Source organism: Gorilla gorilla, chromosome 8 (genome assembly GCF_029281585.2).
Source record: "Gorilla gorilla gorilla isolate KB3781 chromosome 8, NHGRI_mGorGor1-v2.1_pri, whole genome shotgun sequence".
Taxonomy (NCBI): domain Eukaryota; kingdom Metazoa; phylum Chordata; class Mammalia; order Primates; family Hominidae; genus Gorilla; species Gorilla gorilla.
In genome coordinates, this window is record NC_073232.2 from 90,946,774 (window position 1) to 90,961,981 (window position 15,208).

Below are 15,208 nucleotides of genomic sequence, written 5' to 3' on the forward strand. Positions count from 1 at the left end.
GCGGTGGCAGGTGCCTGTAATCCCAGCTACCTGGGAGGCTGAGGCAGGAGAATCACTTGAACCTGGGAGATGGAGGTTGCAGTGAGCCAAGATCACGCCGCTTCACTCTAGCCTGGGTGAAAGAGTGAAACTCAGTCACACACACACACACACACAGAGCACACGATTGAGGTCCTAATGAAAGAGTGTGGGATGGGTGGAAGGAAGTACGGGGAATGGGCAGCTTGAGGGACAACTGTAATACGTGGTCTTGGAATAACAAATAGTTTGGGAAAAAATGAGAAAAGTCGCCACTAGAGTGAACTTCAAATAGATTAAAAATTTAAGTGTAAAAAGTTGAACCATAAGAATATTTTTAATTGAAAAAATATGTATTAGAAGAAAATTTGCAAGTTATGTTATTATGGAATAGAAAAGCATTTGATCCACAAAGACAGGAATGCACACATACAGACACAAACATGCACCCATAAAGGAAAGAATATTTTAAAATCCATAAGTGAGATTAGAAGGAACATTTATTAATATACATGATTTATGATATCTGTCCTTAATAAGATGTGATAATTTATTATGTTCACTTTTACTTTTTGCAGAGTGACTTGATAAAGACTTAAAAGGAAACAGAAATATTCTTTTTTGATAATACATAATTGTATTTTTCATTCAAATTATAAAGAAAGTAGAAGCCCCTATCATCATTGCTTTATTAGTGAGGATGCATATCTTTTCCTATGCTTATAAGTTTTTATTTCTTCTGTGAATTGCATGTTCATATACCTCTAGGGATAACTGCTCTTGGCTGGCTGCATTACCTTTCAACCCTTTCTGTATATATAAATATTAAATGTTTTTTCCCAGTATATTCTGTGGGATCATAGAATGCACTACTTAATGTGATTTTTTTTTTGCTTTTAATATTTTTGGCATTTTGTAGCCTTCTCTTTGTGTCAACAAAATTACCTATTTTAACTTACAGACGAACCTTTGTTATTTCTGCTTTTCTGCTATTTAAATAACACTATGATGCACATCTTTTGTATATTAGAGGATTTTATGGAATATTTTGTCAAAATATACTTTAATTAGGACAGTAAATTATTGGGGCATACATAATGTTTGTACCTTTTACAGTTTTGATCATTGTTTCCAGCTTGTTGTTAAGACAGGCCTTCTCGAGTACCTGCAGTATAGTGCATGAGAAGGCCTGTTTCCCTATGCTGTTGCAATTTATATGCAATTAATTGCACAAGCTCTTTTCGACTAATATTCTTTCTTTTTTTTTGAGACAGAGTCTCGCTCTGTCACCCAGGTTGGAGTGCAGTGGCACAATCTCAGCTTACTGTAACCTCCACCTCCCAAGTTTAAGTGATTCTCCTGCCTCAGCCTCCTAACTAGCTGGGACTACAGGTGCGCGCCACCACACCTGGCTAATTTTTGTATTTTTTTGTAGAGTCGGGGTTTTGACATGTTGGCCAGGCTGGTGTTGAACTCCTGGCCTCAAGTGATCCACTCACCTAGTCCTCCCAAAGTGCTAGGATTACAGGGGTGAGCCACCACGCACAGCCCCAACTAATATTCTTTTTTAGCTTTGCTAGTTGAACACCACTAGAATATAAGCCACATGAGAATAGGGAATAAAAATTGCAGGCGTATAGCAGGCTTTCAGTGAGTACTGTGTGATTAAATAATGGTTAGTAAAAATTTTGTGTTTTTCCTAATGACTTGTGAGTGATATAAGAATATAAAATCATTATTATAGATTTCTCCTTAGTTATTTTTCTTTAATCTTACATGCATTTTCTAAGACTGGGTAGAAATATGTACTTTTATGTGGTAGAATTTGGCATTCTTTTTCTTTATGACTTCTGGGCACTGAGTTAGCTTAGAAAGGACTTGTATTCTTCATGACGAGTTTACAAAAATTGTCTTTCCTATTTTCTTTTGGCTTTTTAAAAATGTGATTTTTTGAAGTTTGAAATTATTAATCTATGAAAATTTGGTGTATGGTATAAGATGTGGTTCTAGTTTTTTTTTTATTCAAGTGGATGGTAATTTTCTCACAGTTTGATTTATCTTTATTATATATCTGAATCTGTTTTGAACTCTTGGTTTGATTGCTGTTAATTTGGTTATCTTATTGTTTTAGTAATTGCAGCATGATACCTTCTAAGGCCAAATTCCTATCATTATTCTTGCAAATGTATTTTCCCAGAAGAAATTTGGAATTCTCTTTTATGTCATAAAAAAAACCATTGGGATGCAATTAAATTTTCCAAAGACCATGGCAATTTATTTATTTAGATCAAATTGTTCCTTATATAACCCTGGACTATTTCCTGCTAAGTCTATTCCCAGGCCTGATGCGTACGCGTGTGTGCCGGCATGCGTATATTTATATGTATACACACATCTACACATATGTATAAATTAATTTTCCCCCATGATATACTATTTACTGAGTATTTTCTAACAAGTATGTTGTTTCTATACGGTAAACATGTTAATTTCCATAATACTTATTTTATACCACCTTACCGAAGTATCTCATTTAATTTTCAATGTTATTGACAAGATTTTTAAAAAATCTTTTCCTGTTTAGTAATTATAGATAATTTCCCCCCTTACCTTATTGCCTTGACATGACTTGCAGGAAAAAATGCTCAAAACTTGTAGTAAAAACAGGATATGCTTTTGTTTTTCTGTACTTTTATGGGGATACTTCTGTGCTTCCTGTTATTAATAAGTATGATGTTTGTGGCTGGTTTCTGATAGAATATTTTACAAAGTTTTGTTGTGTCATTTAAAAAAAATAAATCAGAATTATGTTAAATTTTGTCAAGTGCCTTTATGGTACTTATCAAAGTGATCATAGAAACTTTTTTAGTTGTTAGCATAAATAACTGCAGATATTTATGTGATAAAACATTAAATTCTTGGGATTAAAACTTCTTTTTGATAAAAGAAGACTTTTATGTCTAATTTTGTAATATTTTACTTTGGTATTTAAAAAAAAAATCATGCTGAGACCAAAGTTGTGCTGTCATCTTTTTATACTTTCTGGTTAGGTTTTACATTTGGGTTGTGAGACCTTTGAAAAAGAAATGTTACATTTTACTATGTGTTGGAATTCTGTAAATAACACAGAAAACTTTAATACAGCCCTTCATTTGGTTCCAGTGCCATCTCTGGGAAAAGTTTTTTGGTAGTGCTTTTAATTTCTTCTGTAGTTATTGATTTAATCCAGCTTTCAAGCTCTTCCAGAATTACTTCATTATTTATTTTTTCCTAGGAAACTTAACATTTTATTAAGATTTCAAGCATGTTGGAATGGTGTTCAATTTATCCTGTTGATTTGTATCCAAAGTTCTGTCCCATTTCTCAGTGCTATTAATATACATATTTTTTCTCTAGTTTCTTGCTCTGCATACCAGAAATGAGTAATTATCTAATCTCTCAAAAGAACTGGCTCATTATTATCAATTCTATTTTTCTTTTTCTTTTCTTTTTTTTGAAACTAAGTCTCACTCTGTCGCCCAGGCTGACGTGCAGTGGCGCGATCTCAGCTCCCTGCAACCTCAGCCTCTCGGGTTCAAGCAATTCTCCTGCCTCAGCCTCCCAAGTAGCTGGGATTACAGGCACATGCCAGCTGCCTGGCTAATTTTTGTATTTTTAGTAGAGATTGGGGTTTCACCATTTTGGCCAGGCTGGTGTCGAACTTCTGACATCTGGTGATCCGCCTGCCCCAGCCTACCAAAGTGTTGGGATTATAGGCGGTAGCCATCGCATCTGGTCTGATTTTTTTCTTTATATCTATCTTTGATTAGATAGTGGGCTCCTTAGCTGTCACGCTTGTTTAATTACAAACACATTTAAGAGTATGCGGCTTTCTCTTAAATTTGGTCACCTCCCATGGACATTGTGTATGTCATATTGGCATTGATATTAATTTCTTGATTGTCTATAATACATTTTGATAACTTCAATATCCTGACTTATTTAAATTTGTGAGGTTGTTTGGGTTTCGTTTTTTATATTTATGGATGTTAATTTCTAGTTTGACCCATTTTTATCACAATATACAACCTGTTAACCTTTTTAATATAAAATTTGTTAAAAATGTTTGCTAGTTTGGCCAACTTTTGCAAATGTATGAAGGAAAAGAATAGCTATATGGAAAGGATTTTTAAAAAATTTATATATGGTCCTTTACAAGTTTATAGACAAGGTTAAATATATAATGTGACTGTTCCTGAAATAAGATAATCATTAAATTAATTGTAATAGCTAATAAGCCAACAATACGAAGTCTTTACTATGGAGAAGCCTTTTTTGCCGTGCACTTTCACGTATTATCTCTTTAATCATTGTGAAGCCCTGTTAAGTAGGTACTAATATTAACTCTTTTAAAGATTAAGAAAATTAAAGCTCAAAAACTTGTATCCAGAAACGAAACTGGACCTTTAACAGATGTTTGTGTGTGTGTGTTTGTGTGTATGTATGTGTGTTTCAGGGATTTTCTGTGTTCTGTACCTAATAAAGAACAAAAGTATATCTTTCTTATTTGTTGGAGGCCGAAAGTGTGAGGGTCATGATCAGCTCAGTATACCACTGGAGGTTATATGAGTAAACAGCAAACTTCTCATAAATGCAGGATGTGGGCAAGCTGACAACTATGTCCGCTGCCCAGAAGGAATGCTGAGGGCATTCATGCCCCAAGCGCAAGTGTTTCTGGTGATTAGGCATAATTGAAGCCTGTTAGCAATGATGTGAACCTGTGATCAGTTAAGCAGCTGACCAATCATTACCTCCTCCATGCTCTTTCTACCCAATAAATACAAAGGGTGGTAGAAGCTCAGGGGCTGCCTTTGCTCACTAGAAGCAGGGAGCTCTCTTCTTCCCCTGGCCCTTTCCTTAAAATAGTTTCTTTTGTTTTTGTTATCATTTCTATGTTCATCCCTTCATTCAGTCTCATAATGAGGGTCTCAAGCGGTAACAGTGGTAACTGCTGTAATGAGAGTCTCAGGCAGTAACAGTGGTAACTGCTGTAATGATGGTCTCAAGTAGTAACAGTGGCAGTCTGCCACACTTCATGATACACAGGATGGTCTTCTTATCCTTGTTTCTAGCACATAGCACTGTGATTGCAACATTGGGATTCCCAGTAAACGGAATTCAATGTAAATTATTAAATGTTTGGTGGAATTTTTATTCCATTATAGCCTTGTCTCTACATATAAGATAATTCTATACATTTATATGACATTCAAACTTTTCTTTCATAGTCTTTAATTCATAATAGTATAAGATTGTGATTTTGTTCATTTTACTCTTTAGGAATCTCTTGCTGTGTTCAGAAGAATGCCAACACTTTTCTTGTATAACCTGTTGCCCTCAAGTCTTTGATAGTTAGGAAATGACTTGTCATTCTGTAACAATAGTGTCACTGGAGAACTGTCAAAAATTAAAAGATTATACCCAGAATGAATTGATCAGTCAATTGCCATATTAAAAAATAGATTATTCTTATTAGTCAATAATGTCTACAAAATCCAGTTCAGGAAAATAAATGCAGTATAAAAGAAACAATAGATGTCTGAAAATGTAAAAGTAAGTAGCCAAAGGCCTAACTAGATTAATTGAATGTGAATACTTCCTGCAGTGATAAAATAGGCAAAATCAATAATGTTGGTGGCATTTAGGGGCATTGATGGAGGGATATTGTTCTATATAGAGACTTTGTTTCTAGGGGAAGCAGAGATAGTCATTAATAAATCAGAACCACTTCTAACCATCAAATTGCCACATTAAAGGCAAATTAAACTGTATGAGTCATCATTCCGGGGGCTCACTTTTGATAAAACAGTGAAGTGACATCATTTCTAGAATATGGCATTATAATTTAGGAAGTCATGGAAAATTTGGTAGATTTTTTAAAAGGCAATAAAATAAGAAGATTTGTTGTAATTTTTAGCTTCCAAACATTCACTTAAGAGAAATTACTCACTGCCTGAGCATGCAAGATGGATGAAGCTTCATTAAAGCAAGCTGAAGGAAAAAGTTAAGCTCCTTCTGGAGGGATAAATCAATGCTGCTCATCCTTATAAGCTAGACACTTAATTCTGTGAACCTGACAGATACTTAGAACATAAAGTTGACTCCAGGGGGTCCAGTGCAGTGAGTGCTTGTGAGTCTGATGAGTTACAAGGCCTAGTGTTCAATTTCCTGCAGATTCTTCTGAGCAACAGGTAAACCCATCAGTTGTGATTGGTGGCTCTGGCATATGGAAACACAATTTCCATTTAAGTATTGCCTTTTGTAAGGCAAGTCTGTATATTAAAGAATAAAATCACCTCAGTTAAAACAGGATAATGGAATGCAAAATTTTAGTTGTCCAAAATTAAAGATGTTGCTATCCAACAATATTTTTAAAACAAAGTTATTAAAAATTACAAACTTAATGCCTATGAAATGCAGACATGGAACAAAGCTAAGTAGAAAAAATATTTAGCTGATGTTCTTAATATTGCCTGTCAATTATCATAATTGCTTCATTTAAAAACATTTTATTCAGCTATCTCTGTTTTACTATGTGCAAGATATGCCATAGATACACAGATAGTAGATATTCCCAGTGTTCTTTATTCCTCGGTATGGACCCACATTTCCATCTGCCAACATTTTCCTCCTGTCTGAAAGACTTCCTGTAACATTTCTTGCAATGCAAGTCTGCTGGCAGTGAATTCTTTCAGCTTGTGTATATTTTTCAAAACTTTTCAATACCCCTTCATTTCTAAAAGATATTTTTGCTGGGTATAGAATTCTAAGTTAACAGTATTTTTCTTTGAGTATTTTAAAGATGTTGCTCCATTGTTTTGTGGCCCACATTGTTTCTGATGAGAAGTGTGCTGTCATTTTTAATCCTTATTCTTTTATATATAATGTGTTTTTTAAATCCTTTGGATGATTTCAATATTTTCTTCCTGGTTTTAAGCATTTTGGTGGTGTTTTATGTTTTCCTTGTGCTTGGGTACATTGAGCTTCTTGAACATGTGGGTTTATACTTTTTTCATCATATTTGGACTATTTTCTGCCATATTTCTTTAAATAGTTTCCAGCAACTGCCCCCTTTCTTTGGAGATGCCAGTTAACATGTATTTTAGGCCATTTAAAGTAGTTCCCCAGATCACTAAGTCCTATTCAGTCCTATTCATAATTTCTCAGTATATTTTCTCCTTGTGTTTCATTGTGGACAGCTCATGTTGCTTATTCTACAGGATTACTTTTCCTTCTGCGGTATCTATATTAATCTCATTCAGTGCACTTTTTTCTTATATCATACTTTCCATATCTAGAAGTTTGATTTGAGTGATTTTTATATATTCTATTTCTCATGTTCAGTCTTTCCTTTAACTTTTTAGAGCATTTGAAATACAGTTAAATAATAACTTTTAATTTTCTTGTCTGCTGTCTGTATAATTTTAGGGTTTGGTTTTATCCAGTTTTATCATCTGTGTAATTTCAGTATTTGGTTTCATTGTTTCATTTTTTTCTTCATTATGAGCAGTATTTTCTGCTTTCTTTGCATACCTAGTAATTTTGAGTCATTGTGAGTTTTATCTTGATTAACTACCAGTTACTGTGAGTTTTATCTTGTTGGATGCTGGGTATTTTTGTGTTTCTGTGGATCAACCTTCTCCAACCATTTTGGCACCAGTGATCGGCTTCATGGAAGACAAATTTTTCCACAGATGGGGGTTTGGGGAGTGATTTAAGTGTGATTCAAGTGTATTACATTTGTTGTGTACTTTATTTCTATTATTATTACATAATCACCATAATGTAGGATCAGTGGGAACCTTGAGTTTATTTTCCTGCAACTAGATGATCCCATGTAGTGGTGATGGGAGACGGCGACAGATCATCAAGCATTAGATTCTCATAAGAAGCATGCAACCTAGATCCTCGCATACTCAGTTCACAATAGGGTTCACGCTTCTATGAGAATCTAATGCTGCTGCTGATCTGACAGGAGGCAGAGCTCAGGTGGTAATGCAAGCAATGGGGAACAGCTATAAATATAGATGAAGCTTTGCTCATTCTCTACTACTCACCTCCTACTGTGTGGCCTGGTTCCTAACAGGTCATAAGCGGGTACTGGTCTGTGGCCTGGGGTTGAAGACCCGTGCTATAGATAGTATTCTTGAGCTTTATTTTATTATACAGTTAAATTATTTGGAAACATTTTGATCTTTCAGAGGCTTATTTTTAGCTTTTTTTTAGGTGAGATCATAGCATTAAATCTTGGGCTTATTTTTTCCACTATTGAGACAATACCCATCCCATAACTCTTCTCAGTGCCTATGAATTATGAGGATTTTCCTGCTAACTGATGAGAACAAGAACTATTTCTGCCCTATGCAAACTTCAGGGATTATTCCTTGTAATGCAATTTCTCAACCTTAGAATTATTGACATTTATGGGCTGGATAATTGTTTCTGGAGTTTAGGGGACTGCCCTGTATATGATCAAATGTTTAGGAGCATCCCTGGCCTCAATACAGTAGATGGCAGTAACATCCTTTAAATTAAGACAATCAAAAATTGTCTCCAGTTATTGCCAATGGCTCCAAGGGAGTACAATTGCCCTCAGTTAAGAGCCATTGCTCTAATTCTTTCTGGTAGTTTTCTTATATGCATGCCATGGCTAAGGACTTTGCTCAGGACTCAAGGGAGACCTCCTACAGATCTCCCAAATTCTGTATCTGCCACCCTTTCCTCTTCTATAGGCTTACCTGAGAACCTAGTCAGTTGACGTCTCTGGATTCCCAGCTCTGTTTTCCCAACTCAAGGAGACCACTGAGTTTTGCCTGTGTTTCTTTTTCCCCATCACAGCCTGGAAACTCTAGGCTGCAATGCTGGGGCAATCATAGGCTCACATTGTTTCCTGTCTCTCAGTGATCTCTGTCCTTTGTTGCTTGATACCCAGCATCTTTGAAAACTATGGTTTCATTATCCTTTATTTTTATTTATTTTTAGTTTCTAGTTTTTTCAGGTGGATTCCTGTTAACCTCATCTTGGTCCTCATCTTTATTCTTGAAAGATACTTTTGCTGGGTACACAATTCTGGACTGGCTATTATTTTTTCTAAGCACTTTGAAGGTATTTGAACTGTCTTCTGGTGTCTACTGCTGCTGTTAATCAGCTGTCAATCAATTTTCTTCTTTCCTTTCTCATGATCTGTCTTTTTTTGCTCTGAGTACTTTTAAGATCTTCTCTTTGCCTTTGCCATTTTGTATTTCTGCTGTGATGTATTAAGCATAGGTTTCTTTTTATCTTTCCTTGTTCCTAAAGGATATATCAGGCTTCATGAACCTTTAGAGTCTCTCATCACTTCTCAAAAATTTGCAGCCATTATCTTCTCAGGTATTTTATCATCTTGATGTTGTTTATTTCTTCCCCTTTAAAACTCTTGTTGGATACAAAAAGCATGAACCACAAAGGAAAAAAACATTTATTGAGCTCATTAAAATTAGAATCCTTTATTGAGCAAAAATCACCAAGAAGGAGAGTGAAAGGGCAAGCTACCAAAAGGGAGAATGTATTTCTAGCACATGTAACTGATAAAGACTGGGTCCAGCATATTATAAATAGTTCTTACAAATTAATAAGAAAGAGACAGATGCAATAGAAAACCATGCAAATATCTTGAGAAGGCATCTCACCAAGAGACACACATGCCCAATAAACACAAATGGGTTTCATTCTCATTCATTTTAAGAAAAATGAACATTTCAACCACAGGAGATACCGCTATACACTTGGAATGGCCAAATTTAGACTAATAATGTAAAATGTTTGGGATCATGTTAGAAAGCTAGAACTCACATTTTTAGTAGAAGTATAATTGAAAAACACTACTAATTTTGAATGGGCTTACTATATATCTATGACCCAGACATTCTACTCTTAAATATACTTACATAACATCATATATATGCATCAAAAGTTATGAAACATTTATGGCAGCATTATTTGTACTAGCCAAGAACAGAAAACAACCTGGATGCCCCTCAAAGGCATAATGGGTAAAGAAATTGCAACATATTTGTATGTTGGAAAACTATATAGCAATGAAAAATGAATTCCTTCTACCATAAGTAACAGCATGGGTGAATTTCACTAACTTAATATTAGGTAAAAATGAATACTCACTTGTAATTCTAATTATATAATTTTCAAATAAAGGGAAAGATTGCCACTTTGGGGGGTATAGAGGGCATGATGACTAGGAATGAGCATAAGTGGGGGCCACTGGAGTTTGGTTAATGTTGTATTTCTTGTTTTGGGGGTGTTTATTTGGGCATATTCATTTTTGAAATTTATACTATACACTTATGATTTGTACTTTTTGTATATTTGTTATAGTCAATTCAAAAGTTTGATTTAAAACAGACACTATTTATTTGCCATTTTAGAGCTTCTGTTTCAGTAGACAGCAAATATAAACCATATAAACATAAAAATGCACATATGATTATAAATTATGGACATGTATGAAGGCAAAGAACAAGGTGCTATGGGATTGAGTCACCAGGGGATCTGCTTTTATGTAATGTTTTGGCCAGACGTCTATGAGAAAGAGTTATTCAAGTTGGATGAGGAGGAAGGCAGTGTAAGATAAGGTTGGAGAGGCATGCAGGACTTTTAGGACATCCTGGAGAGTTTGGTCATCCCAATGGATGGGCAACTTTAGAAGGGCTATTAAGGGGTAGTTATGTGATTTAAGTTTTTAAAATAATCACTCTGGCTACACTGTGAATTGCGGACTTGAAAATGGGCCAGAGTTGAATGCTGCTGAACCATTTAAAGACTACTGGAGTGCTCCAGGCAAAAAATGATGGCATCCATGATCTAGACCAGGGACCTGACAGCTTTTTATGTAAAAAGTGTATGTTCCACCTGCTAAACTTCGCCACTGTAGCATGACAGCGGCCATAGACAATGGATAAATGAACGAGCATGGCCTGTGTTCCAGTAAAACTTGATTTACAAAAACAGATGTTGTAGTTTACCAATCTCTGATCTAAGTGGAGAAAAGAAAACCTTTAGGTATATTTTGGAAGTAGATTTAATAGGATATGCACTAGGTGCAGTGGCTCATGCCTGTAATCTAAGCACTTTAGGAGTCCGAGGCAGGTGGATCATGAGGTCAGGAGTTCAAGACCAGCCTGGGCAAAATGGTGAAACCCCATCTCTACTGAAAATACAAAAAACTAGCCAGGTGTGGTGGCGGGCGCCTGTAATCCCAGCTACTTGGGAGGCTGAGGCCGAGAATTGTTTGAACCTGGGAGGTGGAGGTTGCGGTAAGCTGAGATTGCACCACTGCACTACAGCCTGGGTGACAGAGCGAGACTCTGTCTAAAAAAAAAAAAAAAAAAAAAATTAAAAAAATAGCTGGGCATTGGGGCATGCATTTGTAATCCTGGCTACTCAGGAGGCTGAGGAATTAGGATCGCTTGAGTCTAGGCTTTGAAGGTGTAGTGAGCTGTGATCCCACCGCTGAACTCCAGCCTGAGTAACAGAGCAAGACCTTGTGTCTAAAAAAAAGTTTTTAAAAAATAGAATATATATTGGTTATTGAGAATGTCAGTAAGAGGAGAGGATTCAAGGCTGGCTTGAGTAATTTATGAATAGTGGTGTTGCTTATTAGGGGTCAAGTTTGTTGAAAGTCCAAAACCCACTCATCTAAAATAGTGAATTGTGACATGTCAAAGTTCTGGTGTTCTTTTCATCTTTGGTGTAGAATTACATTCTTTTATACACATAGTAGTCACCAATTACACACACAATTAAAGTGAGGAAAAAGACAAAATAATCTGTCATATTGATCATCATTGTATTTTCTGCTAATAGGAGAAAAAATAGTAGGAAAGAACAAAATATAGAATATTCTCAGACTCTATTTGACATTGCATCTTTAGCCCTCATGTTCTCGCTTCCCCCAAAAGTAACATCCCCCGCACTCTTGTCCCAAATTGCTACCTTTTTAAGGATAAACCAGAGAATGTACAACTTAGAGGAGATTATTTGTTGATTCTTTACATACTTCAGTGACACTGGGGACAGAGGTGGCTGCTAAGTAGAGCTGCTATCTGCTCTCTGGACAAGCACTGTTTCCCATTCCATTTGTAAGAGGCACCTATTCAAGTAAGTGTCTTATTACCACTACTATGTCAAAACCGTAACACTGTTTTGATTTTCCTTATAGTTTGATGTGTTTGAAATTTTATATATATTACATATAATATATAAGTATGTATATTTACTTATTTAAATCAACCTTTGAATATTACAGGCTTTGCTCTCTGTACATGATACTGTGGCTCAGAAGAATTACGACCCAGTGTTGCCTCCTATGCCTGAAGATATTGACGATGAGGAAGACTCAGTAAAAATAATCCGTCTGGTCAAAAGTAGAGAACCACTGGTGAGTTTTGGTGCTCAGATATGAGTAGATACCATGATAGGGCCAAATCTGATGGTGCATACCATGTATAACTCTTTAAAATATGCTTCCTCTATGTTCTCAAACTTTAAAAGAAATGGAACATTGAAGTCTAAAGAACATGCTTTTGAAAAATGAAAGTGAAGGTTAATAGACATTTTATTGGCTACATTTAAATAGCAGTGATTTTGAAAATGTAACCTGTTGACATTTATGAAAGAAGGCGTAACATGTACCAAGCATGGCTGATTTGAGATTACATGGTACAACTTAAAAAAATTGCTATTGTCTATGGGAACGCAACTTTAAGTTATTTTATATACTTAATTCAATTGCTTTTTGAATTTAAACTAATTTACAGCAGGTCCAACAAAACTTTTGAGAAGTCTCAGTGAAGTAAACATCTAATTTCTTTGTTAAACATCTTTTGAAGATCTTATTTGGTCAGGAGGCGTGGAACTTAAATTTGTTTAATTTAATTTTATTTTATGTCCAAGTAGCTCTATTTTTAAAAATAAAAAAAGCTTAATATAGAAAAATAGAACCTCTAATGGCAATGAAGAAATTTCCAAAATTATTTGTTAGCTATTCCTTAAATAAAGTATTAAGATTTAAAATGTCATTTTAAATATTGGAATATGAAATCAAATGAATAGAATTACTTGTCTTGAAATTTTTCTCATTCAAATATATAATTAGTGTATTATCTTTGCAATTATTGTTAAGGTAAAGTAAGATTATTGTGTGAACAAATTTAAAGTTTAAAAAATACACTACCCAGAAGAACAGAAAATACTTTCAACAAATTTGTTATTTAACATCAGTCAAATGACATTTGTTAGTTCGGGGAATTGTTGGAGAAGCCACAAGACTGTCAAAGCGCAATGAAAAACACACAGAGAGAAGATTAAGAGTCAAAGATATCTTTAGGAGAATGAGCCCCAGTCATGAGAATCAGAAGTAGGCAAAGTGCTGGAAGCTAAGCTGAAATAAAATTCTAGCAAGTGGATGGTCAGGAAATGCTTGGCAAGTGATTCATGAGGAAAGGCTGTAACGTTTGGCAACCAAGGGGTAGGTTACCAGTGTTATCTAAAAATGCAATTTTGTTTATTGGGATCCATAATGTGGTGACATGAACACTGAGCTTGCACTGGATGACCTAAGTGGGAGTTGGGATCCTGTCACTTTGCCCTGTGTCCTATAGAGCAAACCACTCACCATCTCAGCCTCAGGTTCCGTATCAGAAAATCAGGAAATGTACCTCTTTGCAAGTGTTTTTGAACATCAGCTAAGATATAATGTGTTTGGAATGGTTTATGAGTTCTGAAGCATTATGCAAACATTATGTAAATATTAGAATATATTCTATCTAATATTTAAAAGATATTAGAATATATTCCATATAATATTTAAAAGATATTAGAATTTATATTCTAGTTAATACTTATAAAAGCTAGGTTGCATCTGCTCAAGGAGAGAATGGTTACCTCAGAGAACAGGCTGTGAACACAGGTTATGTGGGTATTAGATAATGGATAGGAAAAAGGGTGATTACTTAAGGGGCAAGATCCCTTGAAAATGAAATTCTGTTTGTTGGTGAGTAGATTTCGATCCTAAATGCTCAGTGTTACTTGCATGGGCTGTCCTCTTGCTTCCTTGAGAACAGTGGTTCTCAGATTTTGGTATTGGAAGAATGACCTGAGATGCTTACTTACAATGCAGATTTCTGAGCTGAATCCCAAGGGATTTATATCAGGAGGGTTTTTTTGGTGCCTGGGAATCTTGATTTTGAAAAGTGTCTCAGATGTTCTCGGTGCAAGTTTTTGGTAGATCACACTTCAAAAACACTTGTTTCAAAGGCTCAATCTGAAATTCACTGTGCCACCTACTTGAGGAGACGTTGCAATATGGCAGTTTATAGGAAATAAATAAAGTAAATTTTTTTTTTTTTTTTTGAGACGGAGTCTCACTCTTTTGCCCAGGCTGGAGTGCAGTGGCGTGATCTCGGCTCACTGCAACCTCTGCTTCCTGGATTCAGGCAATTCTATAGGAGATAAATTTTTTGTTTAAGGAAATCATGATAACCCAGTAAGCAGTCCCCTTTTATAAACCATTTTACAGAATTAATAATTAAGAAAAATCTGACCAGAATTTATTTTTTCAATCTAACTTGAAATTCTCCATACTCTATTTTTAAAACAAAATCACGTAGAATAAATTCAAAATAATTATGTAGGAAAATAAGTAATTTTTAAAATATTAGATCCAATTTTAATTTGTTTTGTGTTGGCAGACTATGCTATAGGATTGATGACTTTTGTACAGTATCACGTGTAATGTGCTCTGTGTTTTTGAGATTTGATCTTATTTTCATGGAAATATATTGCACTGGGAATACATCAAACAATTGTGATAAGAGAGGTTTGGAAAACAATATGGAAATAGAAGTCTTCAAGAATGAAGGGTTCAAAGTGAAGATTGATTCAAGTGGTAGTGTCATGTAGAAAGTGAGAGATTGTTCTTCAAGTCTGTAGTTTACCCTCCAAGCAAAGTAGAATCAGGGGATAGCAAGAAGATTCTATCAGGGCACTTATCTCTGTCTATAATGAGACCCTTATGCGTTGGAGTGCTTTGCATTATCTACACATTCCAAAAGTGATTTTATTCTGCCCGTGGCTTTAAAAAGCGTCTATGTGCCAG

The 15,208-nt window shown here is 35.2% G+C and overlaps 1 protein-coding gene across 3 annotated transcripts in view; it reads left to right on the plus strand.

Annotated features, from left to right (window-relative positions):
- Nucleotides 1-15,208, plus strand: part of MPP7 (MAGUK p55 scaffold protein 7) — a 259,047-nt gene that overhangs the window by 165,638 nt on the left and 78,201 nt on the right. For all 3 annotated transcript variants that reach the window (XM_004049214.5, XM_055352420.2, XM_055352422.2), the window contains exon 6: nucleotides 12,359-12,490. In XM_004049214.5, coding sequence (XP_004049262.1) covers nucleotides 12,359-12,490 — 132 coding nt within the window. The remainder of the gene's footprint in view (nucleotides 1-12,358; nucleotides 12,491-15,208) is intronic.